The following is a 26,811-nucleotide window of genomic DNA, read 5'->3' as shown; positions in this document are numbered from 1 at the left end:
TGAGCACACCCTTTGACCCAACTATCCTACTTCTAGGAATTGACCCTACATATAGTTTGAACCTGTCTCAATGACCTTCGCTATAGCACTGATTAAATAATTACTTTGTTTAAAATGGTATATTATGAGCCATAAAAATAGTCCTGAGGAAGCTCCTTTTGTATTACGGTATGATTTTCTAAATATATTAAGCGCAGAACTGCATGTACAGTATACTGCTCTAATTTATATGTGTAAAACACCTCCAAAAGGACATTTAAGAAACTGATTACATTACCTCTAGGGAGGGAAACTAGGAGACGGGAAGACTTCACTGTGTATCATTTGAACCGGTTAATATATTTCCTTTCAAAATATAATCTAAAAAATAAAAATAAACAGAACTCCTTTGTGATTCTAGGTAAATTGGGTGAGAAGGAAACGAGTATTTATTGAGCTATCACGCTCCAAAACTATTCCAAACCCTTCTACAAACACTACCCCATTTAGTAAATCAAGGTAGCCCATTGAGATGGGGTAAATTATTATAATTTTACAAGTTAGAAAATAAGTTAAAACTTGTCGAGTATTTAGTAGGCGTCAAGCTCTAAAGTTCCAGCCTTCTGCATTTCCCACACTGTTCCTACTGAAGCAGTGTTCTAGTTTTTAAAGTAATATTGGTATTATTCACTGAGCACTTGAGATGTGCTGCAAACAGTATTAACTGCTTAACTGTCTTCATTTCATTCTCAAGACAACCCTGGAAGATTGGAATTACCGTCCCCCTTTTACAGAGAAAAACAAGGCTCAGACGGGGCACGTAACGAGCCCAAGGTCACAGATACACAGTCAGTTAGAAACCAGGTTTCACTGCAAACCTCTCGTTCTACTTTAGAAACACTCCCGGTTCAAAGGACAAAACCAGAACCGTTTGCCGGGCAGGGGAACGAGGGGGCACTTCCGGGAGAAGTGGAGTCAGCGAGTGGTGGTAGACTGCGCAGGCCCAGCCACAGCAAGCTCGCGAGAGGATGCGACGGCCCCTGCCCAGTCCTCCCTGCCTGTAGACCACCTGGCTCCGCCCCACGCCCGCGTGTCCCAGGGAAAGTCCCGCCCCCACCTCTGGCCGGGCGGGAAGAGAATGCGCGCTCCCTCTCATTACCCTCCGCCTTCGGGGAGGGCAGAAAAGGCGGGAGGCGCGTGCTCGCGATCTGCGTGCTCGCGTACGTCGCCGGAGTTCGGTTGCGTCTGTTCCGCCGCCCGTCCGTTGCCGCTGCCGCCGCAGCCGCGCTCTCGCTTTGCCGGCCGCCGCCTAACGGGGGCTGGGGCCCGGCCAAGCCGCCGCCGCCGTTGCCGGGATGCCGCGGGTGTACATCGGCCGCCTGAGCTACCAGGCCCGGGAGCGCGATGTGGAGCGCTTCTTTAAGGGCTACGGGAAGATCCTGGAGGTGGATCTGAAGAACGGGTAAGGAGGGCGGAAGAGGGACCGGCCTGGTGGGGACGGGGCCCCGGCTGTGGCGGGGAGGCCGCGGGGACGGGAAGGGGACCCCTGCCCGGAGAGGAGCTGCTGCCGGCTGCTCCCGCTCCGCCATAGTCGCGGCGCCTCGGGGGCGCGGTAGGCCCCGGTTCCCAGTGCGCCTGCGCGGGTGGAGGTAGTGGAGGGATAATGGGAACGATGGTGAGGATCTGAGTGGGACCGGAGAAGGAAAACCCGAGTGGAGTTGGGGCTTTGGGCGGGAGGAAGGGCCCACCTCCAGCACGCCAGGGAATCCTGAGTTTTTCGTTTTCCAGGCCCCGCGTTTGGGGCCTGGTTGGTCTCTGGCCAGGCACCGACCTTTCCCGCTCTGAGGGCTGCTGGAACTAAACGAACAGGATTTCCTGCTCCCTTTTCAGCTCTTCCCCAGTTGATGGATCAGACGGTCATAACGCATCTTTTCCAGGGACGGGAGCTCAGGAGGGAGGTCCTTTTTAGGCCTCCCATGTGCCACGCTTTTTTGGGCGGGAGAATTGGATTTGAGTAGTCTAGTGACAGTTTCGAAAGGATCGTTTTGCGGTGCTGAAAACCTTTACCGTTCTCTCTACAAGGGTAAATTAAAGTCTTAACTTGTCTATAAGATTACTTACAGAGTTTCTATTCTGTGGATTCCGTTCTCCAACTTGCCAAAAAAATTGCTTTGTCGGTTGTAGGATTTGTTAGAGAACCATGTCCACCTAGCTCTTACCTGCGAGATGGGGACGCATAGTTCGAAATTGCTAACTAAGTGCCTCTCCGGCCGGGTACGATATGTTTCTTGTATTCGTGATCTGTTTTTGACAAAGCTAGGCACCAGGGGCTACAAGTTTCAGGGAAGGCAAACGAGGAATCAGGCCCGGAGAAGATATTCAACGGGGAAAACTGTGACAGCCAGGAAATGTTAGGACTTCAAAGACAGGGATGTAAAAAATAACAAGGGTTAGGGGAACATTTTAGGGTACTAAGCCTTGGGCGTTAGAGGAACTCTTGGCCTTTTTTTTTTTTAAGACCTACATTGCAACAGGTTTAATATGACTACAGCTTATCCCCTAGTGCAATACTAACAGCTAACACTTGAGAAGTTATGAAAGATATCTAAGTATAAGTTGCACATTTGAGAAAAATTGGTTGCTACCATATACTCAAATTGTTGGTTGTATTTAAACATTTCAAATTGATCCTTAGGAAGAATCACTTTAATAAGGAAAATGTCCTCAATAAAGAATTATGAATACTGATTTAGGGTAAAAGACAGGAAATTACTCATTTTGTACAACAGAACTTTCATTTTTTAAGGAATTTACTAGATGAAACAGATGGGTTAGTTATTGTGGTACATCTGAGAGCTCAAGTTAAAACCCCCAGTTTTCTTCAGAGCCCAACTAAGTCGACAGAATAACTGAATTTTGTGGAAAAGCATAGGTTTTGAATCCAGAGAGTCCTGGGTGAAAGCCTAGCTTTACCACTTATATTATAGGCAAGCTACTTTTCTAACTTTCCTCATCCACGAGGAAAAGGAAGATTATAGAGATAATGCTTATAAAGTATTTGGCATTTAGCTGTAAGTGGTAGCTGTATTCAAAGGATTTGACCGTGACCATTAGGAGATCTTAGTTTGTGAGGAATAACATGAAGCATATTTGGTGAGGTCTGTTTTCTAAAGTTAAAAAGTGATAGGAAGTGGTTCTGATGTGAATGGGAAAATCAGTTAATGGGACATATATGTTGGTAACCTACCAAGGTGTCTGCTACTGTGCAAAATGAAGAGGCAGAAAAACAGTTCTGAATAAATTGTTTATGGTTTTAACATGTACACTTTGAATTGAGAAGTGCTTGCTCTAGCTTTAAACTTAAGTAAAACTTGTAATGGTTTGTTTAAAGAGAATTTTTTGAAATGAGCTTTGAAGAACTGGGACTTGAAATAAAAGTGTCTGGGAATAATTTACGTCATAACTGGTGATGAGAAGGTAGTCCAGTAAGGAACAATTTTGAGAAATAATAAACAATCTAGCTTAGATTGAGTCTCATGAAGGATCTAGAAATTTAACAACATAAACCAGAAGCAGCAACTGTAAGATTTTACACTAACCATTCAAATCATGGTTAGGAATTCAGAACCTCTGGAGGGGAATAAATTGAGCAACCTGGGAAAGAGAAAGGACAGATCCTTCCAGGACCCTAAATGTCTGGGTCTCTTTTTGGGAACTATTCATTCTTACAGTTCTGCTGCCCATGATATGTGTGAAGTCTTTGATTGAGTCAAGGTTGAAATAATGAGTCGTAAATCATTTCGGGAATAAGAAGGCAGGTGTGACAATCACCAAGGACCTGCCTCTAGGCGGCATTCAGGAATCATTACCGAGGAAAATGACTTCTGAGCATCCGTATCAATGGTACGGATGGGTTGCAAGCAAGAATTGGCTGGACCAGATGGCAAAAGTGCAGAGGATCTGAAAGGAAGGAGTAGGTACACAACTAAAAGATGACATAATTTAGCAACAGTGTGTAAGTTTATAGTCCTGCAAACTAAGGATAGTAGATCTGCATAGGAAGCATTTTTTAACGTACTTGGATTTTAATTATTAGTAATTGAAACTCAGAAGATTTTAGATGGTGAGGGCTTTGAAGAATCGCTAGAATTCAGATTTGTAGAAGTGAGATGCGTCAGTAGACAGTAGATAGATTAAGCTAAGGGGTTATGGGTGAAGTTGAGAATTAATTAAATGGGTATAGAGTACTGGTATCATACAAAATTGACCCAGTGAGGAAGCAGGTGAGCTCTCCAAAGGAGATTTAGCATCCAGGAAAGGATTTTATAGAGCCTCTTGGGATTTAGCGAAGCAGTAATTCATTACCTGCCATTTTATTGTACCAGGACGCCTAATGTAGATTGCCTTTGTTTCAGAGAGCTCCTAGAAAGATGGTTTCAGTTTGGAACCACAAACACAATGCAGATTTCCCAGAACTAAACAGATCACTCCAGATCCCCTTAGGTCTCCTGCATTCACACCTGCCACACTAAGTCCACATTGGACCAGAAATGGAAGCAAAAACGTTAGTAGCACCTGTTTATAACCTTGCAACATGGTAACTTTTGCTGCCTTTAATTATTTGTAAATTCTGTGGGGTTTCTATTTTATTAATCACTTCATGTAAAGTGTAGAAGGTTCTTTTAATACACTAGGTTTTTTTTTTTTGCCACAAAATCTTGTGGTTTCAGTCACAGATCTTTATATTTTTATGTTTCCATATTTTAGTTAATTAATATAACTTACCACATCCTAATCATATTTTACTTGCCTAGTAGCTGGACAGGTAAAACCCCCAAATAACTTTTTTTTAAGTTGGTTAAAGTCATGAATTAAAATTCTCCAAGGGAACTTGACTACAAGTTTTAAAACCTGTGTTTCATACCAGTGAAATTGTGAAAACTGTAAATAGCCAGACTTTTCAGGGAGTGTCCTGGTCTGTTTAATTGGATTTTCCTGATATCAGGAAGTTTTTGTTTTCACCATTGTGAAAAAATTCCTTCAAGCAGAAGGCACCTTGGTTAATTTTTTAAGCATTTTAAAACTGTGTCATGAGTCAAATCAATGTTCTGTTTGTCCCTGATCACTGTAGGGCATTGTTAGGCTTTAAAATTGGAGATGAATCTCTGCCAACCTCCCAACTTAATTGGGGGGTTTTCTCTTTTGACTGAACCCTTGATGGGAGCTTGTTTTTTTTTGTTCGTTCTTTGTTTTGTTTCATTTTTTTTTGTCTTTTAGAGGGGCTATAAAGGTAATACAAAAATATAATTAATGTTCCAGGTTATTGGTTCCTGGTTAATTGACCCATTAGTTTATTCGTAATCATGCAGGAGATTACCTTCACCCACCACCAAATAGCAGGTAAATTCTTTATCATTTTTATTATGATGATACAACTAATTGGTGGCAAGAATGACAAAGAAAAAAGCCCACCACTCTCCCTCTAAGGACCCTACCACCTTTTTGTTCATGGGCAGTTCTGCCCTCAAAAATAATCACATTTGAACCCACATGTACCAAACTTTGAATCTTTGTGTTAAGGAAAATAAGGCGTTTGGTTCTAGGTTTAATTTTATGATTAAGGAGAGATTAAAATACAGTTGCGTGTAAAGGAGCATTTGAACAACTCTTTATAATAGTTAAAATTAAAAACCCATTCTGAATTTATATGACATTTCAAAATAACATGTATTATTTCTGATTATAAAGTTTACATATGTACTATAAAAAATTCTTAAATATAGAAGACAAAAATAATCCCTCCAGGATGGCACTGCATTTTGAGACATTGCCTTTTCCATGTGCACACACTTCTTATGCCTCTTCCCCTTTTTTACAATCAGGCTGATGCTGTATATTCTCTTTGGTGAGCTTTTGTGCCTGCCCAACAGCCTGATCCTTTCCCTTGTCATGTAGTGTTCTCCAGCAATCTGATTCTTATTGGTTTCATAGTATTTCCATATATAAATGATATTTAATGTACATAATTAAAATGTTGTAAGACATTTTGGTTGTCTTTGTTTTTTTAGCTATTTTATACATTTATAACACTGGTAAATATCCTTTATGTAAAATTTTATATACTCTTCTAGTTATTATTTTAGGACAGATTCCTGAAAGTGTACTTTTAGAGTCAAAATACATGTACATTTTTAAGACTTTTTTTTAACCTACTAGTTTTCATTATTCTTTAGACAAGTAGTATTTATTTATATTTTCACTGGCCATGTTTAAGTGTTCCTTAAACTCTGTTCCTTAAATAATTTCCCTGAAGTCTCTCAATTTTTTAACATTATATGATATTTTTAATTAGAATTTTAGGATTATATATGAGGAAGTTATATTGAGCCTCCCAGGCATAACAGATGCAAGAAGTTAGACAAATAAAAATAAACAACTGATTAGAAAATAAATATAGGTTCATCATAGATAATTTAGATAATACCATAAGCATAAAGTAGAAAAGCAGTGTCATTAAAAATCCTTTTAACATAGGCAAGCTCTTGTGTGCAATTTTGTCTCATTTTTTTCTTCTAGCATGTATTTTTTCTATTAAAATTTTTTTCACAAATATTTTAATGGCTGCATAAAATCCATTGTATGGCTATATCATGATTTGCCCAACCATTCCTCCTAGATTATCTCAAAATTCTTACCGTTAAATAAACACTGATGGGTATCATGTGCATAAAACTTAGTTTACATGTTTATTATTCCTTAGGACAGACTATATGTCATAAGATTCATGTGTTGCAGCACATGATACCAATTTCAAAGCTCCCAATACCAAATAACTTTGAGTAAAGCCTCACCAGGTACACTTGTACCAGCAGTGTATGAGCATATCTCTTGTGGTGCCTCACCAGCATTAAGCATATTGTTTAAAAATCTTTGCATATTTAACAGATGCAAATGGCCTCATGTGTTTTCACCATGAAGTTTTTCTTAAACAAACAAGAAATAATGAGAATAGAACTATGGATGAAGTAGTGTGACATTACAGATTGAGACCTAGTTGGAGTCTAGTTGAAATCAGCCTGCCTTCAAAAAGATTTAAGTATTTTACTCTTTTATTCTGAGACATTGGTAATTTTTTGAATTTCTGTCATTTTGAAAAATCAGTGCCAGGAGACAAGACCATATGTGACTTTGACCAAATGTTACTAGCAAAAATTGACCTGGCTAAAGACTTACACTCCATGGTCCTGGTTTCCCAGTCAGTTTGTTATAAGAATAAATATTATCTGTAATTCTTTGGCCAAGTCATTTTAAACCCCTATTCCTCATTTCGGTATCTTGCTTCTCCCACATTGAGGTATATATGAATCAAAGGACCATGTGAAGTATTTGTCCCTTCTTAAAGACAGGTACAGGGTGTAAGCTAGATAAAATGTGATTTTGATTCCCATTATTTTGGGATGCTTCAGAGTAGCCTAAACAGAATTGTATTTTGAGTTCCTCCAACAAAGGTGCTCCACGTATCCAAGAGAATACTATTGGGAGTGGTATTTATAAATTTGTCAGCTAACAGTTAAATTTTTAAACTTTAGAATGTATTAATAGCATGCATTTGTATGATTTATTTTTCAGCTGCATATATCAAAGCAAATGTGTGGTCTCTAGTTTGTACTGATGGAGAAACTGAGGCATGGGGAGATTAGTCATTGTCTCAAGGCTACAGAATGAGTTATTGACAACTCTGGAAACTGAAGACCTTTCTTACTCACATACCAGATACAGCATGGGCAGTGTCAGTCAAGCTTCTCTCCTGCTGTGTCCTTTCAGATGGTTCAGCCCTATCCTTTTGGGACTTGGTCTCCAAGGGTAAGAAGGTAGTTCATGGTCCACAGCCTGTCAGTCTGTCTGCAGAGGCCTCCGACAAGCTGACAAGTTATTGCCAGAAGGGAGGCGGGTGGTACTTTTTTTGACACTGGCCCTGAGCAGAGACTGCTAGTGATTCTCCTCTTCTGACTACCCTTTGAAGAGCTGTATGATGGGGATCAGCTTGTCATGATTGACCAGAGTAGGATTTGTGGAGTAAATGCAGTAAGTGATCTCTGTCCCGTTATTATTGCTAAGACTGATCTGGGAGCACCCCAAAGGCGAGGGATCGGATTGTGCTCTGAAGATGCATACCCGTATGTGAGGAAATGCCCTACATGACCATTCCTGTGTATTGAGATGAAAGTCTAGACGTCTCTGAACTGCAAATGATATTTGAAGAAACACTTAAAGGACATTTGTTATCCCTCTGCCAAGTTCCCTAACCATGTCTTTAGGCCTAGATGCCAGGATGGGGATCTTAGTAAACAGGGACCTCCAAGACCTAGAGAAGCGGGAGGCTGATGGAGGGCTATTTGAATTCAGCTTTCAGAAATAAAAAAGGTGAGCAAGAGACTCAGGTTCAGAAGTCAGGAACCACAGATCAGTTAGGGAGTCAAAAGCCCTGACTTTGAGAAAAGTTATTCACATGGGTGAAATGAAGCTTTTAAAGAATTTGAAAAATATATTAAAAATTGAATGGCAGACTTCAAGGAAAGGCCATCCCCAAGAAATAGCATAAGAAGTGGCATCTTTAGCCAAAAAGAAAAAGAAACTTAACACAGCCCAGGGACTGTAGGTGGTTGTGAGGGATAATGGGAACAACCAAGACGGTCTCACTCCAGAGGCATAACCTCTAAGAGGCTTTAACACCTTTTGCCCATTCGTAGTGTCAATTTTAGAGGTAAGTATGAGATGGTTTGGTGTGTGGATTTGATGTGGAATCAGATAGTGCTGTCTGCTGAATATAAACCTTTATTTCGTTAAATACAAGTAACAGATATAGTAATTATATCTTATGTCCCAAGAGTTTTATTCTGAATTGGTAATAGTACTTTAATCTCTTGAGGAGGTTTGTGTGTGTGTTTTGTTTTGTTTTAATTTGTGGTTGAGTGTTTGTGAACTTGAGTGAGTCACCACAAAATACTTGACCCCTTTTCGTGTAAGACCTTTTAATTTCATCTATCTTAGTGTCAGTAAATGTCAAAAAGTGGTTGTGATTGTCCTCCCTTTAAAGAAAGCATCCCTGGTGACTTTAAAATGTTAATGTATTTGATTATGATGGTTGTGATAATTTCTGAGGACAGTCACATTTTATAGGATAGAAATAAGGTGGCAGCCTAAAAGTGAAATGGCAACCTTAGTTCATTTTTTAAGCAGTTTTGGGTAGTTGAAACAAATTGGCAGATAGGCCTATAGAACAGTTAAAAGTAAGACTAAGCTTGAACCTGATACAGATTTCTCTCTACTTCCTACTGTTCTCAAGGAATTTTATTTTACTTACTTTTTAGGATAAGGATCATTTCTATTCTATTTTCCTCACCCCAATATATGAATATTACTTTAAGAATAAGCTGGTATTTTCTTAATGATTTGTTACATTTCTCTATTTTCCTAGACTGGTGTTAAACTTTTGATAGTTAATTTATAGGTTTGGTTCACTAGTAGCTTAGAAAATAAATAAGTGCTCACATCTTATTAGAATTAGTACACATCTGATGCAGAAATGTTACTTTTGCCATTTAACATTCCCCATACAGTGCTAATCATGTGGACATTTATCTGCCACAGCACATAATTTGGTAAAACTAATTTTCTGTGCTCCTAGAGCTCGTGTTTCTCGAAGTGTGTGTACTGTTAGGGATCACTTCTTTCCATTGCTATATAGGAGACAATAGAACATGGTGATGGAGTATTGATTTTAGGTCAGGACCTGGGTTTGAAGAATCCCAGGTGTTGAGTAGCCTTGGCAAGTTACTTGACTGCTCTAAGACGTGGTTTCTTCATCTGTGAATTAACAGTAAACTTCACAGTTATGAAAATTCTTATAAGGGAATTTGAAGAAGGAATGAGTCTTGGTAGACTGGAATAGTCATGTTAATTAATAGTAGTTAGGCATCTAAGATCTGATTTAATTCCAGTCATTTGCAAAGTACTTTTCTGGTTGCTGCTATAATCCTTGTATAGCTGGAAGTCTATAAACCTTGTAGTATTCTTTAATTTCTGGTCCATTTTTTTCAATACCATTTTTGCTTATATTTATATTTTTTGGTCCCAGTCACCATTCCTTACAAAACTAATTAAATGCATTCTTAAATGCATAATATTATCCATATCCATTCACATCCACCACCTCTAGGACCAACTCTCTGTCATCTCTTTGCTGGTCTAATTTTTGCTGAACCTTAGAACCAAAGACAGATTCCAGGGGTTGATATGGGACCTCCAGAATGGGGATTGCACAGAATAATCTTATTTTTCCTCTATTCTTCTAGTCTGTTATGTTCTGAACCCACACATGTTTTCGGAAGGACCAGATGGCTGACACTGGCTAATGGGAACCAAAAGACGAGTGAAAGTAACCTGGTTGTCACATACCCCAAGCTTAGAGGTGCTTCACCCTGCCCAGGATCAAATTCTTTTTTTTTTCTGGAAACTATACACCACTGTATCAAAAAACTTAATACAACCTGGCTTATTTGAGGTTAGATTATCAAGTCAAGCAGCAGCACTTGTTGAGTGAAAAGGGTTGACTGGGAGAGAAGTGTCTGCCTTTACAGAGGCAGCATAATTTGTGGTTAAGAGCTTGGGTTTTGGAGTCAGGTAAATCTGGGTTCAGATCCAGCTACACCACTTAGGAGCTCCTTGACAGGCAGCAAATTGCTTAGCCCCTAGAAGCCTCAGTTTCTCATTTGTAAAATGGGAACAATAATAATAGTAGTAGTACATTCTTCACAAATGATATGAGGAGTGAATGAAATGCGTATAAATTATTTACTGTGTGCCAGGCACTATGCTAAATAGTAGCCTTTATCATTACAGAAAGCATAATCAAATGAGAGGATAAGCACAAAGAAAATGAAAGGCCACAAAAACATTTTCATGTAGAACATAAAATTGAATAGAAGTGCTAAAGCTAAAGAAAGTGCTAAATATTTAGAATCAGGTGAATTTTCTGAGATTTCATGGAAGAGGAAATTCTTAAGTCTATGGAATAAGATTGATATGATTCACTTTGTGTTATCAAGGCATTCAGGTTTAGAGAATGATACAAAGATATTTAGGAGTCATTATACACCCCTGTGCAAAATAACAGTATAGCAGCTGACTTTCCCTGCTACATGTTAAGAGACAAACTGACAAGTAAAAATGAACTAAGTATATACTAGAATTAAGTAAATTGATGAACAGGAAGAAGACAGCCTTGAGCGGCAAAATGAGAAAACTGTAGAACCAGACAATAGACTGAATGGGCAACCGGAAAGGAATAGTCAGAGGTGATGACTAGGTTGTTGGGCATGAGTTAGATGATCAGGGATCCAGAAGAGAGAAATCATGAGGTAGGTTTTCTTCTTTGAAGGTGGGGAAAGATCAGGTGCAGACTGAGCTGTGGCCAACGTTTGCTGACCAGGAATCCACACTAGCTCTAATCAGAGAGCTCTTGGTGTGCGGAAACTGCCAGTTTGCCGACGTGAAAAGAGCCCCAGACTGGGGACTGGTGAGCCCTGAAGTCGCACCCCAGCTCTGCCACTCAGTGAGCACGGGTAAGTCATCCACCTCCTCCGGGTGGCCTTGATGGCCCTCCCTCCTCTGAGGCTAAGGAAGGGGAGGCCCGAATGCCCACAGCAGCCTCCTTCCTGTCTCAGGACCGGAAAAGATCTCAGGAACCTACTTGATGTTGTAGGAGCTCCTAAATGTGGGTTCTAAATAACCCTCTGTTACTGGGAAAGTCAAAATGCAGCCATAATCAATGACCCAGAGCAGTGAACATGTGCATTCGTCAGTTCTGCTCAGAGGCCCTGACCACTGCTTCCCTGGAATGTTGCAGACCTTTGGAATCAGGGGCAGTTCTCACTCACTGAGTTGGCCTCACCTAAGCGCTAGAGAGTTGGTTGCAGAGTGTCTTTCTGCAGTTTTCCCATCAAGGGTGACTTTTTTATTACTGTCCTGTCAGTATGTCCTAACATTTTTCACTTCATAACACCTAGTTTGCTGAAGCATTGAACCCATACTGAGTGGTTTGAAAGAAAGCTGTTTGATTCCTGTTCACTGAATGCTGTTTCTTTCAGGGTAGAAAGGGTTCTGCCCTTAAAGTACAGAGCTATTGACCCTAGTTTGAGGGTTCAAGCCACCCCATGGGTTAATTTCAACAGATGAAAATTTTTCCTTGGCTACAGCAACATCCCTAATCCTGACCAGCCATGGAGAGGTTCGGTTCTTACAAGGAAAATGAGTGAATGTGGGAATGGCTCACCACATTGGGAAAACAAAACTCACATCCTGCTGATGGTTGGCTGAGGACTGTCATGTTCATATACAAAGAAAAGCATGTGGCACAGTTTTAGGACAAAGGTGAGCAGAGATCTACTGTGGAAGGGCAAATTTTTCTCATAGAGAGAACATCCAAGGCATGCCCCCTCGGTAAGCAGTGTTGGGGGGTGACCACAGGCACACGCTTGGAGGCTTGCTTTCCCTTGCTCCTCATAGGCACTCCCCACAGTTACGCTGGTATTGAGCACCCTTAGTCACGCCCTGCCCAGTTAGCCACCAATCAGCATACCCCCAGAACAAGTCATGCTCATCATTTTTCAGGCAGGACTTCTCTCCATCTTCCTGTTCTGTGAAGATGTTTGGAAGGCAGAGATGACCCTAAGCCATTCCAAAAGGGGAAGGAGATAAACTCCATATCCTCCTCAGCGGAACATACAGAGTGGTATTTTAGACCATCGGTATAGGTTGTTAGGATCAGGGAAAGTCTGACTAGCAGCAACACAAGCTCAGGTAATAATTCTTCTTGGGTGAAAAAATGTGGTTACCATTTCTAAAACTGAAGTCTTGGAGTGCTTTAGTTTTAAAGACATGTCATTCTAGTCCTAGCATTTTCAGAGTTCTGACTAATAGCCTGAGCAATACATGCACTGCTGAATGAGGAAGACCAGAGCATTGGCAGCCGTAGAAAAATGGACTCAAGTTTACAACAGCCCACATAATTCAGTGTGGCTTTTGTTTGTGGTACTTGTCTGTACTTGGTAAGACTCACAGAGCCACTTTATTTAGGGAGAAAATGACAGGAGCTCCTCTCCCGTCATTTTTTGACCAAATTTGTCAGGATAAAACATGACCCAGGTGAGAAGAGTTTAGGAACAGAAAATAGCAGTGAAATGTTGAAGCTCTTCTTTTAATAAGAAAGTAGTGTACATTCACTAGTTTAGGCCATGCTTTTGTTCTTTGACAAAGCGGGGTTGAAAGACATGGCATCTGGGAGTCCACAGGAGGAAGCCCAATGTAGGTAGGGTTCTTTATTTGGTTTTGTTTTTATCAATCTCTGCCATAGAGAGATTTTTTAATTGGTCTTCAACTCATTCTACTGAATTCCTTCATCATCTTCATGCTCGTATTAGAATTATGGAAAAATGGTCATTTTTAGTAGAGCAGAAGAGGAAGGATGTTTGCAGCTAGAATTAAATGTATCTGTTGGGTTGTGTTTGTGAGACTTACAGGTCACAGCAGAGATATGTATACATATATACACATATGCTGGCACACATAGTGTGTGTACATGGCATGTGTGTATTTTATATCCCTCCTTACTTTGATGAAGGATTCAAAAGGAAAGTACTTGGGCAAAGAGATTCATTTCATGTTTGCTGTAAAGCACAAAGAGATGTTATGATCCATTTAGAAAGATTTACTGATGTTAGTTACCAGGGAGAGCTTTAAAAGGTATTTTAGGTTATAAAAATTAAATTCATCCCTCTCCATTGCCATTGTTGTATACCTCTGATTCTAACATACCGGTTTAAATTATCCAATTGTTGAGTCAGAGGAGGACTAATTTTAACATTTATGTATCATACTTTTGATGTTAGAGGAAGCCATAGAGATTGCTAGTATAGCTCCTTCATTTCACAGATAAACTAAGACCCAGAGAAATAAAATGATGTGAATGTGCTTTTCAGAGTTGATTTATAATAGAACCTGGACTAGAATCCAGGCTGTTTTTGCTACTTCAGACTTAATAGTTACAAGTCTGAGTTCTGGAGTCATACCACAGGCTCTAAGTGCCAACTCTGCCATTTTATTGTGGCAGTTATTTACCATTGTGTGCCTCAGTTTCCTCATCTGTAAAACAGAGATAACAGTACCTGGCTTAAGTGTTGTGAATATTAAAGAAGATAATGTCTACCATGTAGAGATTACATAATAAAATGTTCAGTAACATTTTATTGTTATTATCTAGTCAGTTCCTGTCTTATTTGGGGAACCCATTCACTCTACTTATTGAATGAAATAAAATCAGTCTTTAAGAAAAGCAGATCTAAATAAACAATAATGTGATAGAAGCAGCCACACTGCTCTGGTCTTTATTTGCTCTCAGAACAGGAGTCTCTATCATACATGGTTTGTGATGCAGGAGGATGTTTGGTTTAATCTTCCAAACCCAGCATGTCAGTATGTCAGTGGCAGAGAAGTGACAGTCAGGTGCCTGATTTAGTCCTTGGACTGGGACTTCAACATTAAAATGTCTCAAATAGGTTTTATGGCTTTTCACAGAGGAGCAGCCAAAATTTTTCTGTGAAATATTTTGATATCAAGTCAGCTGTTTTAATAAGTGACTTGGACTTCCCAAAAATATGACTACTAAGTGACCCTCTTGTTGGGACTTTTTGGAAGTAAATATTAGGAAAGACTGTAGGGGCCATTTTCCTCTAATAGCACAAATTGGCCTCTGCAACTCAGGGAAGAATTTTAATGCCAAGTTATACTTTGCTTCAACCTCAGCTGCCAAAGAAAAAATAGGTCTGAGCATTAATTAATTTTTGGTTTTAAATAATTGTGCCTCCACTCAACAGACTGTCATTTTCCCTCAGAGATCAGACTGAGTTCTGCATGCAAGCCTTGGAACAGAATGAGCATGTACAGAACGATCTTTGAGTCTGGGAGAATACATTACCACATAGGTCTGACTTACAAGCATCTCTTGTTATTAACAGAAGTTTGGCTTTCTATTTCAGATGACTTGCAGAGCATAGTCTTGCATTCTCTGACCCCATAGTAGTTGTAAACCCTAGTTATTTTGAAGGAATCTGTTTGGACGTCCGTGTGATTTATTTGTTTAGTCTTCAGGAGTCACTGTTGTCCTTCTGACATCACATTGGATGAGTTAGAGTTATTGAGTGGTGCTGAGCCAGTATGTAATTGTTAGAGGGGAGTAGAGGCCATGTCATCATGTCTGTGGAATGTTTCCTCATCCCTCTCTCCTTGGCATCAGGCTTTCATATGATGCCAAGAGCAGTGATAACTGTGGGCAAAGCAGACTTGTGACCAGACTTGACAACTAAGTTAAAGAAGGTGCTTTTAGGGGCAGGGGAGTGTTTTATGGTCTGTTCAGAAATAAACGAAAGTAAGAAGTAGTTAGGGTTTTTATTATTATTATTATTTGCTTTTTACTTACTTGTCTCTAAAAATGAGTTTAATTTTCCTGATTATACCCCCTCTGTTTAAGAAAGGAAAAAGCAGCTGCAGTACATTATCTATTACAGATTTCTGATGACTGTAAAGCACTTTAATAGTGATTTGGAGAGACTTTCCTTGCTTTGTCAAATACGGCGTAATGTTCAAAATCATTCTTATTAAGCTGCTCAGCAGTTCCAGCCTGTGGAAGCATGAAACCATGTTTTAAAGACTTCATATCCCATTAACTGAGCCAGGTGGCTTCTGAAACGTGCCACTGCAGCTCTTTTCTCATTAAAGAACTGTGTGTGCCTATGTTAGATTTAAGTGACTCTGAAGTTTGCCACTCAGAAGTTTCGCACAAAGAACCCTCCCAAGTTGTTAGCTGTACATTGTCACCCTGAGAGACTCTTCTTTGTAAGGCTCTCTTTAGTAAACGAAGTATTCTGCAACTATAAGTTCTCTCATTGACTTAAAATGTTGCTGAGTACAGCATTACCATGCTAAAGAAACTGGAATTATTTTGACCAGGCTAGATCAACTTCTGGCAAGTCTTGTAACCTGTTTTTAGTTCCCTGTGTTTAAACATAGAGAAACAGTAGTTAGTATGTCTGCGAACACAGCTTTTTTTTTATAGAGTTTAAAAACATTGCTTGTAACTTTCCCTTGTGATTAAGTATGATCATTAAGATGGTGTGGGTTTTTAAATACAGGCAGTGGTCGCAAAGCTAGATTTCACAGCTGTGTTAGACCAAACTAAAAGTTTCTTGTAAGTTTATAGGACATTTGTTTAACCTTGCTTATAAGTATCTTACAAATTTTGCACTTCAGTTTTATAGATTGTACTCTTTAACAGGCATTTATAAATAGGATTTGGGTGGGGGCGGGGAGGGGTGTTTTCTTTCAGATGTACATTAAACCACCAAATCTCTGCTGGGAAATTCCTAGCAATACTGTGTAAAGAAGTTTGCAGGGTTGTATATAGATCTTAGAGAATTCCAGCCTACCTAAAACCTCATGGAAATGAATTTGGAGTATTCATGAGGAAGTGGTGTATGTAGCTCCACTTTTTTTCCCACTGATAACTTCTAGAACAGTTAATTCACTTGTAACTCATTTGTTTAGGTAAAGAACAGGAACTTAAAACAATTTTCTTTCACAGGGGAGATTGAGGAACTGTGATTTTTTTTAAATTGGTATATTATTCCAAACATAACTTTACAGTTAAGACACAGTGCCCAAATGTAGGTCTAACTGTTCTCTAAGATACCACTTTTGGGCTAACACTAAAAAACATGAGTGTTTATGTGATTTGAAAGAGCAAATAGTTTTGTAGAATTATGTATTTTGACACCTTATATCACGCACCCCAGTGGAGGTCTTTGCAGGTAACACCAACTACTTGGGTAACAAAAGAACTGGTCTCTGTGTATTTAGCCAGCCTTCTACTAGAAAGACAGGAGTCTCCTTAATGCTCTTGTGGTGCCTATTGGCACAAAGCAAAGTTGTCTCAGCTTAAAGGGAATAGAAAGCTGATCCTTAGTTTGCAAAACCCACCTAACCTTTGCCAAGCATGAATCTCATTGCTTTCACTTTAATGTTAGTGAAGCTTGATGTCAGAGTGGTGCCAACCAGGATTTTGTTTGCTCTCTTCTAGGTATGGGTTTGTGGAGTTTGATGATCTGCGTGATGCAGATGATGCTGTTTATGAACTGAATGGCAAAGACCTTTGTGGTGAGCGAGTAATTGTTGAGCATGCCCGCGGCCCACGTCGAGATGGCAGTTACGGTTCTGGACGCAGTAAGCATTTAAAGGGCATTTGTATCAATAGACATGCCTTTGTTATTAAATGTTAATTTTTTAAGTAATTAATTAATGTTATTTGAAATGTACTGATATTTAACCCATTTGTTTTATAAATTATGTATCTTTTAATGTAAATTGCAAATATATTTGATAATGTTTAATTTTAATTAAATTAATGACATAAATTTCTTGTTCTAATACTTTATAAATATGTTTAATGATGTGTGTTTGTGTTGTTTTTTTTCTCTGTAATGCAATTGTTTAACATAGATTTAACAAAGACCTCAATGTTTTAATTAAAAGAATCCTTTGAGGCTAAGATGACTGCCTGTTCCATTTGCTGACCTTGGGTTACCTTTCCATGCGTGGCTCTTTGAACCATTGTGGCCCTTGGCTGACCAAAAACAGGAAGCCATGTGACGACCGCAACCTTTCCCCATTAGACCTGGGTGGTGAGGATCCCAAGGGTTAGACACAGATGAGATTAAACTGAAATAGGTGCCTGAAAATCTTTTTTTTCATATAAAATATTCACAAAAACTTTAATCACTGTGAGTAACACCAGTAACCGATTTAGTAATTTGGTTACTTATTTCTAAATTGTTAATAGTTTTAATTTGTGCATGTTAATTTTAAATATAAATATTAATGAATATATATACTTACAACTTTGTAAATTAAATTTTATTGTTTAGTTGATTGCTTTTTTTAAAAAAAATCTAGTTTAAAATTAAGGGTGGGGATAGAAATAAAATATATGTACAATTTGGGGTGGGGGGAAATGGTATACTTAAGGGAATGTGTGCTGTCATCATGTTTTCCTTTTCCTCCACTGAAGTAATCTTATCTATTTGAACCTTCCAAAGGTGGATATGGTTATAGAAGAAGTGGCCGAGATAAATATGGCCCTCCTACCCGCACAGAATACAGACTTATTGTGGAGAATTTATCAAGTCGGTGCAGCTGGCAAGACCTAAAGGTTTGGGCTCCCCTTAACCTTTTGGAATAATGTTGGACAAGAGTTAGGGTTAGGAAAGAGATAATTTTGTGCAGGCCCAGGCATACACAGAATGTAATGGTACTATGTTTGAAGGCTTTCCCAAAGCATTTGGAAATTCCCCAATTAAAGGTTCCATAGAAGTACAAAAGACATGAATCTCACTACTACTATATGTTTAGGACATCACTCAAAGGACACACATCTAAGGATGTTATGTGGGATTTTCCATTGTAGAGAATGTTTTAGGAAGATGCTAGTGTAGTTAGTGCCTCCCCAACTACAGAAAAGGTTGGAACCACCAGTGTTTCTGTAACATGAGTTGTAATGTGCAAGTTTTTGTCAGCTTCCAGGGTATGTCCTCATGGGAGAAAAGTACCGTCTGACCCGTGCTCTTCCGTGATGTTTGTTTTTCACAGAATATTTGTCCTGAAAGTTTTAATGTTAAAAATTAAGGTCCATTTCTGTATTTACCATTAGGTGTACAGATACCACCTTGTTTTCTGTGAACAGTGTTGATTTTTAATCTCAATAGGGAAGAAAGACTTAGGGAGTAGTGCCTTAACCAAGCAGGTGTCAGGACCCATATAAAGGATATTCAGAATTTCCTAGCTAAATGAGTGAGTATATTTAGTTTCAGCAAAAAGTAGTCAGGAATCCTTTAGATTGCTGTAGTTTTAGCTTTTCAAAGCACTTCTACAGCTTTGCTTTGCTTTTTTGAATTTGCTTTTTAGATAACAAAGACAAGATCCAGAAAAGATTAATTCACACAGTTGGTCTTAGCAGAAGAGCTGAGACTAGGACATAAGCTGGTGTTTTTTCCTAGTATGTTGTGTTGTTTGTCAGCAGAGCAGGCCCTTACTGAGTGTCTGCCAGCAAGACTGTTCGCTAAAGGAATGAATCCAGTATTCTGAGAGTTAGGGTTGAACATTTGGGTAGGAAGGCTTTTTCAGACTTTTGTTTAAAATGGAGCCCAGCCAATGTCCTCAGTTGGTTTTATACCTCTGTACCTTTGGTAGTTTCACTCTTAGGAGAGTAGTAGAGCAGATCTAGTAAGTCAGCACAACCTCAGGAGCAGAGAGAGCTCTGAAGCCCACCTGCCTGGATTAAATCCCAGCTCTGCCACTTACCAGTTATTTAACTTTAGCAAGTTACTCTCTTGTAACTTTATTCCTCAACTATAAAATGGGATTAATAATCTTTACTACTCAAAAGTTATTGTGAAAATTGAATCTATTTTTATATAAAAAGCCTAAAAGGATCCTGGCACAATGTCATCTATTTGATCTATTGATCAAAGAAATGCAAAGGTAAAACAGACTTAAGAGATATGGTTAGTTTTTTTAATGTGTAAATTCGTAATACCCAATGATAATGTTGAGATGATATTTACGTAGTAGTTTTGGAAGCACTGAGAATTAGTAATTAGACCCATTGTGTGGGGTAGCAGTTACTTAGGTTCTGAAGTCTGGCTGCTTATGTTCAGTCACTGGCTCATTCACCTAACTACCTGGATGACCTTGAGCAGTTTACTCAATATTTCTACATTTCACTCTTCCCTTAATGTAAAATAGGAGTAATGATTGTATCTGCCCCTTGTGGCAGTAATGGGACTAAAGTAATTAAATGATACACATCATATACTAAACATTCATAGTCAGCTGCTGTTACTATTAATTTGGAAGTACGGCCATACAAATTACAAGTATTGACATTCCTCAAGCCCTTTTACTAGCGTTATCGGATATCTCAGCTTGCCCAGCACAGTACCAGTCATGGCGTAACTTAGTCGCATCTTCATTCATTTGCATATATGTCCAGATTTGGGCTCCAAGCCTTTTAACCCAGAACCCCTATTCCTGCAAATAATTCAGTTGAAGTAAAGACATTTTTGTATGAAGATGTTCATTGCTGGATTATGAATAATAGCATAAGACTATATATAATCCGAAAGTCCCAACAAGTGGGAAATCCTCAGGAAAAGTATTGGGCACACTAATTAGAAGATTGTGTATGTTAAGACATGTAAACATTTTATAAGCAAAGAAGTCATATCAGATGGCACATGTTCAATGTTTGTAACTTTGTAAAATATGGATAGGAAGGCAATAACAATTCATTTGTTAAAGAAATGGGAAATTAGCCAAAAGTCCCTAAATTCTAAATGTATCCAAATTTGATTTTCTTTTCAAACATTAATCATATCTCCTCTTACTTATCTGTTACTTTAGTATTTATCTAGAATGTTAGTTATATTGTCTCCTTAGATTATGTTAAGTCCTCAAAGAGAATGAGGGAAGGGGCATACAGTAGTGAAGGGACACGGGAAGTCATGCCTTTGAAGCCAGAGCTGGATAGTACTATTCTGTTGCCTTTTTGTCTTTGATTTGTTTTGAAGAGATAATATAACAATTTTAAATAAAATCAAGGTGGTAACTCCATAATCCTTCATGAACTTACTTGCATTTTACCTTAGATATATGTCAATATCTGTACATTTTCAAACAAGGATTTACAATGAAATGTAAAAGACCTAACTTAAATGTAGTGACATGAGCTTCTGAAGCTCCTGTAAACCAAGAATTTGCCACTATAAAATTTAGAAAATGATAGGTATAAATTCATATGGGATTTATTAAAATAACAGTTAAATACTACCCACCTACTGCCTGACGCCTTAAAGAACCTCAGTAAGAGGTTGGCATGTAGATGGAAATATTTTCAGAGTAAACTTTATTCTGAGGAAGACTGGCATTTCGTCCTAAAGGAAAGAAAAAACTTTCATTATGATGATCGCATTAGATATTTCAAAAAATGTGTCAACTTATTCGGGAATTTTTTTTCTTTATAGGATTATATGCGTCAGGCAGGAGAAGTGACCTATGCAGATGCTCACAAGGGACGCAAAAATGAAGGGGTGATTGAATTTGTGTCTTACTCTGATATGAAAAGAGCCCTGGAAAAGTTAGATGGAACTGAAGTCAATGGCAGAAAAATCAGATTAGTTGAAGACAAGCCTGGTTCTAGACGACGCCGGTCCTACTCCAGGAGCCGGAGTCACTCAAGGTACTGTTGATGTCTTTGTGTGTTGGAGTTTGCTATAAATTCATTAAAAAGTACATAGATAGGTAATCCATTTTCATTCTTCTGTTGAGTTCTCAGTAATATGGGTCCATCCGGTTCAGTAACTCAGAACTTTGAACTGAGCATTTATTTGTAAAACTCTTGATCTGTTATGTCATGAGTATAAACAAAAGAAAAATCCTTTCTCTGAGGTAGACATCAGTGCCCTTGTTTCTTGTTTCCTCTTGGTTTCCCCAGGTCACACCTTATTGGGAGCAAACAGGCCACTGGTCCCTTGCTTCCCCATCAGATATTCCTGACTACTTGGGAGTAGAGACTGGAGACTGTCTTATTTGACAGCTGCTCTACAAATGGGCCAGGCACTTGTGAACAGGACAGATGTCTGTGCTCATGACATTCAGTCTAGTGGAGAACAGGCATTGAGCAAATCATTACCATTGTGATAAGGATGTGGAAGGAAATGTGCACAGCCTACTAATCTGGAAAACTGGCAAGGCCTTCCTCAGGACATATCATAGAAGATGAACCCAAAAGAATAAGCTGAAGGTGGTGGGCAGGGAGAGAGCTTAGTGCCTTTTTTGAAGCCCTGATATGGGAAGAGTGTCCCGGAGGAGGAAGGAGAGTAGCAGTAGGAAGTCATTAGAAACTTTTAAGCTTTTGAAATTTTGTTGTTTTGTTTTTTAACTTTTTATTATGGAGAATTTCAAATACATAAAACATTAGAGAAAACAGCCTCATGGACCCTGAATCCCCTCATACCTGTCACCCACCTAGCTTCAGAGCTGCTGTCTGTCACCCTTGTCTCATCGCTCCCTCCTGCTGCATTGTTTTAAGGCAAATCTAGACCTTTCATTCCAGCTGTAAATACTTCAGTGAGCATCTCTAACATTTTAAATAAAATTGAAATGCCATTTTACAGCTAGCAAATTTGTACTCATATTTCCCCAATTGTCTCAACTATGTATTTTTAAAGTTGGTTTGTTCATACTAGGATTCCAAATAGGTCTACACATTGCAATCAGATGAAATGTCTCTTGATTCTCTTTTTAATCTCAAGTATCTCCTTCTTTATACTCATTTTATTTTCCATGCATTTAGTTGCTAACATTACCTTCTTTGGAGTTTTTCCCATAGTGCCAATTTTCTTAGTTTCCTTATAGTGATGTTTAACACATTCCCTTATGCTATTCCTCATTTTTCCTATAAACTCATAGATCTTGAGTCATTTAGAATAAGGCCAGTATTTCAGCAGGTACACTTCATAAGTACCTGTCATGTCACTTAGGAGGTGTCTAGATGTCCCACTTACAGTGATGGATGAGAACATGCATTCATGTGTTCAAGAGTTGTCAGCCTAAGGCATCCATTATAAATCTCCATCAACCTTCCATCTGATAGTTTTAGCATCTTTTGATAATCATTACCTAGACCCATTCATTAGTGGTTGCTAAATGGCAGCTTTCTAATTTTCTTTCTAATTCATTCCTTCTGTACTTAAAAAATTTACAATTCTATAAATGCTTTCTTCCATCTACTTTTACCCTCAAGTACAATTTTTACAAGAGATGCAAAGTAGAAGTTTGGTAACTTGAGTAGTTACCAACTTTCAGAATACTAAATGTGCCCCTAGCAACCCCAAATATGTGATGAGAGTAGCTGTTTGTTATCATTTTGAATGAATTCTTGGATATTTATGTACTTAATGTTTGATCTATTTTTGTAAGAATTTTTTATGCTCAAATTGTTCTGTCTGTGCAGAACAATTTATTATGGAGAATTTCAAATACATAAAGCATTAGAGAAAACAGCCTCATGGACTCTGTTTGGCAGGCCCTAAAGTCTGGCTCCTGTACCTTCGAGTTCATTTGGTTTTGTTTGTATTTGTGGAAATGCACTTAACTAAGTATTTCCCCAAACTTTTATTGTAATCATTTTCAAATATAAAAGTTGAAAAAATAGTTAATGGACCCACATATCCTGCCTGCTTTCCTCAGGTGTTAGTATTTTGCCTGCTTTTTTCTCTCTCTACGTATGTATATTTATACACATGCCCTATATGTTATTTTGCTGTGCCATTTGAAGGGAAGTTGTAGAAATTGACACTTCACCCCTAATACTTCAGCAGGTGTCTCCAACAATGGGGATAGACATACTTCTATCTTCTAACCTAAGAAAAATGATTCTATAAAATCATCTAATGTCCAGGCCATATTCCAGTTTCTTATTATTCCATGGATGTCTTTATAGCTGCATCTTTTCCTGACAAGGATCCAACCCAGTCATGCCTTGTATTTCTCTTCAGTCTCGAGCAGTCTCCCTACCTTCTTCCCCCATGACATTTAATTTCCTTATTTTTTTTAATACTACCCCACATTCTGAATGTATGTTTCCTCTTGGTATTGCTGTACTTTATCCCCTGAGCTTCCTATAAACTGGAAGTTCAGTCTAGAGAGGTGTGACTAAGGTATAGGTTAAAATTTTGGCAGCAGTCCTTTCAGAAATGGTGGTGCCCAAGAATCTTTTAAAGTTCCCCTCTTTCTGTCCTGCTGAGATACTCTGCACCAATCTTGTGCATTTCCTGCCCTACACCTAGAATCTGTCATTTTCCCCAAGGAGCCTGGTTACTTTTGGTAAGAAATAATCAGGGGAGCCCATAGTCCTGGCTTATTAGAGATCTTTTTAAGTTTGGAATGTATTTTTAAAATAGCTTTCTGGTCACAGTGAGGTGAATCTATAGGTAGATAAAGGGCAGAAGTGTGCAGGAGGGCTAGCCTGGGAGTGGTTGTGGGACCAGGGAGAGATGGTGGTGGCCTGCTCAGGGCAGCAGCAGAAGTGGGTATATTGGAGAGGACTAAGAGGCAGGATCACAGTGATAAATAAGAGGATGAGGGAGAGATAAGAGTCATGAGCTATATGACCCTTCTGGTCTGGGAAACGAGGTAAGTAATAGTGGCATCAGTGGACATAAGGAAGGAATCCCGCAAAAAGAGCAGGTCTGGTGAAGGTGGGTTCCAGATGGGAGGTGCTAAGAGTTTGAGGTCAGCCACCCCCTGGAGGTTTGCAGGAAGCTGGGTCTATGGACCTAGACTCCAGAGAAGATTCTCTTCCAGCTTTGTGCCTAGACACACCAGCACCATACATGTCTTTTGACTGCGAACCTGAATTAAGCTAGCCTTTTGTCAGCAAGCCTACAAAGGATTTTTCTCCCCTCAGGTCCCGCTCTCGAAGCAGACATTCCCGTAAGAGCAGAAGCCGCAGCGGCAGCAGCAAAAGCAGCCCTTCTAAGAGTGGATCTCGGTCCAGGTGGGTTTCCCGCGTGTGGGGCTGGTGGGGCGCGTCCAGACCATCTCCCATGGGGGAGCCAGCGGGACACATCTGGACCATGTCCCACTTGGATCTTAATCATGTTACCAATCTTCCTTTCCCCACCCCCCAGTGTTTCCAGCTCTGGGCTGGAATTGTGGGGGCTTAGAAAGCCATCCTTGGCCAGTACAAGCCATGCATCCTGTGGTGGGGCCTGGCTCCACACGCCCCTCTAGCCTTTCCATCTCATAGGTAGCATGCCGTGTGAAACTGCCCGTGACTCCAGCACCCCTGTGTCTCCTCAGGTCAGGCTCCCATTCCCGGAGCAAGAGCCGGAGCCGCAGCCAGAGCCGGAGCCGGAGCAAGAAGGAGAAGAGCCGGAGCCCCAGCAAGGGTGACAAGAGCCGCAGTCGCAGCCGCAGTGCCGACAAGCGCCACAGCAAGAGTAAAGAACAAGCGGAGGAAAAGGTCCAGAACAGCAACACCACTGGCAAATCCAAGAGCCGGAGTCCCAGCAGGCATAAAAGCAAGAGTAAAAGCAGAAGCAGGAGTCAGGAGAGGAGAGCGGAGGGGGAAAAGCGAGGGAGCGGGAGCAGGAGTAGGAGCAAAGAGAAGAGCCGGAGTCAGGAGAAAAGCCTGCACAAGAGCAGGAGCAGGAGCAGAGGGGGCAGCCGCAGCCGCAGCCGCAGCCAAAGCAAGGACAAGAGGAAGGGAAGGAAGAGAAGCAGGGAGGAGAGCCGCAGCCGCAGCCGCAGCCGCAGCCGCAGCCGCAGCAAAAGTGAGAGGAGCAGAAAGCGAGGTGGCAAGCGAGACAGCAAGTCAGGCAGCAGCAAGAAGAAGAAGAAGGAAGACTCTGGCCACTCCCCGTCCAGATCGCCGTCCCGCTCAGTTTCAAAGGAGCGGGAGCATGCCAAGTCCGAGTCCGGCCAGAGGGAAGGCCGAGGAGGGGAGAGCGAGGAAGCTGGCACGAATCAGGAGGCCCGGTCCAGGTCGAGGTCCAATTCTAAATCAAAACCAAACCTCCCATCTGAATCACGCTCCAGATCAAAGTCCATCTCAAAAACCCGATCTCGCTCCAAGTCTCGATCCAGGTCTGCGTCCAGATCAGCCTCCCGGTCTAGATCTAGGTCCCACTCAAGGTCCTAACTGGCTACGGCCGCAGCTGGAACTACCCGAGAAGTCTTTTGTACATGTTTGGTAGCCGTAGCACAAGTGATTGAAGTAGAACATACGTCACTGCTGTACATTTTTAACTCCCCTAATGGTGTGTCTACAATTGTTAAATCTAAGTGCTTCCTCTCCGTAAAGCCTCCTGGCGCCAGGCCTTCCTGCTCGACTGAAAACAATCTTCTCTGAAAATCCCCTTTACTCATGGCCCACAGTAGAGTATCCAGAATGCCTTGGCTTTCAGGCCTGGTCTTTCCTACAGGCAGCTCAGTATCTGGACGGCTTTAAGGCTGGAATGATGACATAGGTAGGTATGGTGAGTTCAACCATTTTTGCCCTTGAATTGATGCCCTTTGATGTATGCCATTTAGTGAAAGTGCTAAGTCTTAAGTTTCCTACCACTTTGGTTTCATATTTTTGGGCTTAACAAAGTTGTGAATAGCACAGTCGAGGAAAATTGATACCTGCAGTAACCCATAGGAAATAAACTAGAGTTCCATATTCTGGTATTGTGATTATATTGTTTTATAAAAAAAAGAAAAGAAAAGAATTTTTTTTTATTTTATTTTTCCCCGTCTTGCAAAGTATAGTGACCCCTGTTTCCATTGAATTTGAATAAAGACTATTTTTGCTTGACAAAATTTCATGGTGTTTGAATCGGAGTTGGATTTCCTGATCTATCTTGGTATCTCTCTTAGCATAAAAGGTTCAGTGTCTGATGACCATTTTGTTCCTTGAGATCACCCAGGGGAGGGAGCCAATGCTTTCCAAAAGGATTTTTCTCACCCAACAAAAAGGCGAGTTCTCAGGAATCCTTCCTCTCAAGAAACTTAAGACCAAGCTAATGAGAAATGAATCCGTTTAGGAATTCAGAGTGTCACCAGATGGGTTCTTCATGAACATAGAGTTCTTTCTTCTGTGCTATTTATTGAAATCTTGCC

General features: G+C 40.0%; 1 protein-coding gene across 2 annotated transcripts; it reads left to right on the top strand.

The window, feature by feature from the left end:
• The first annotated feature begins 1,161 nt into the window (after nucleotides 1-1,161).
• Nucleotides 1,162-26,511, top strand: SRSF4 (serine and arginine rich splicing factor 4). Of its 2 annotated transcripts, XM_073233520.1 has the most exons (10): nucleotides 1,163-1,441; nucleotides 10,335-10,450; nucleotides 11,420-11,603; nucleotides 12,237-12,411; nucleotides 17,171-17,313; nucleotides 17,623-17,771; nucleotides 18,186-18,298; nucleotides 21,168-21,382; nucleotides 24,614-24,703; nucleotides 25,009-26,511. In XM_073233520.1, the coding sequence occupies exons 6-10, from the start codon at nucleotides 17,681-17,683 to the stop codon at nucleotides 25,847-25,849; spliced, it is 1,350 nt and encodes a 449-aa protein (XP_073089621.1). In that variant the 5' UTR covers nucleotides 1,163-1,441; nucleotides 10,335-10,450; nucleotides 11,420-11,603; nucleotides 12,237-12,411; nucleotides 17,171-17,313; nucleotides 17,623-17,680; the 3' UTR covers nucleotides 25,850-26,511. The 2 variants fall into 2 exon arrangements, with proteins under 2 accessions (XP_036866381.2, XP_073089621.1); XM_037010486.2 differs by lacking the exons at nucleotides 10,335-10,450; nucleotides 11,420-11,603; nucleotides 12,237-12,411; nucleotides 17,623-17,771 and having other exon boundaries at nucleotides 1,162-1,441.
• Nucleotides 26,512-26,811: the final 300 nt, after the last annotated feature.

The sequence above is a fragment of the Manis javanica genome, chromosome 4 (genome assembly GCF_040802235.1).
Source record: "Manis javanica isolate MJ-LG chromosome 4, MJ_LKY, whole genome shotgun sequence".
Lineage (NCBI taxonomy): Eukaryota > Metazoa > Chordata > Mammalia > Pholidota > Manidae > Manis > Manis javanica.
The sequence above is the reverse complement of the archived record's forward strand: the minus strand, read 5'-3'. Positions and strand labels throughout refer to the sequence as shown.

Coding starts and splice junctions, on each gene's coding strand:
- SRSF4 (XM_037010486.2), top strand. CDS start 1,335: ATGCCGCGGGTGTACATCGGCCGCCTGAGCTACCAGGCCCGGGAGCGC. Junction 17,314..18,185: donor CAGTTACGGTTCTGGACGCA/GTAAGCATTTAA, acceptor AACCTTCCAAAG/GTGGATATGGTTATAGAAGA. Junction 21,383..24,613: donor AGGAGCCGGAGTCACTCAAG/GTACTGTTGATG, acceptor TTCTCCCCTCAG/GTCCCGCTCTCGAAGCAGAC.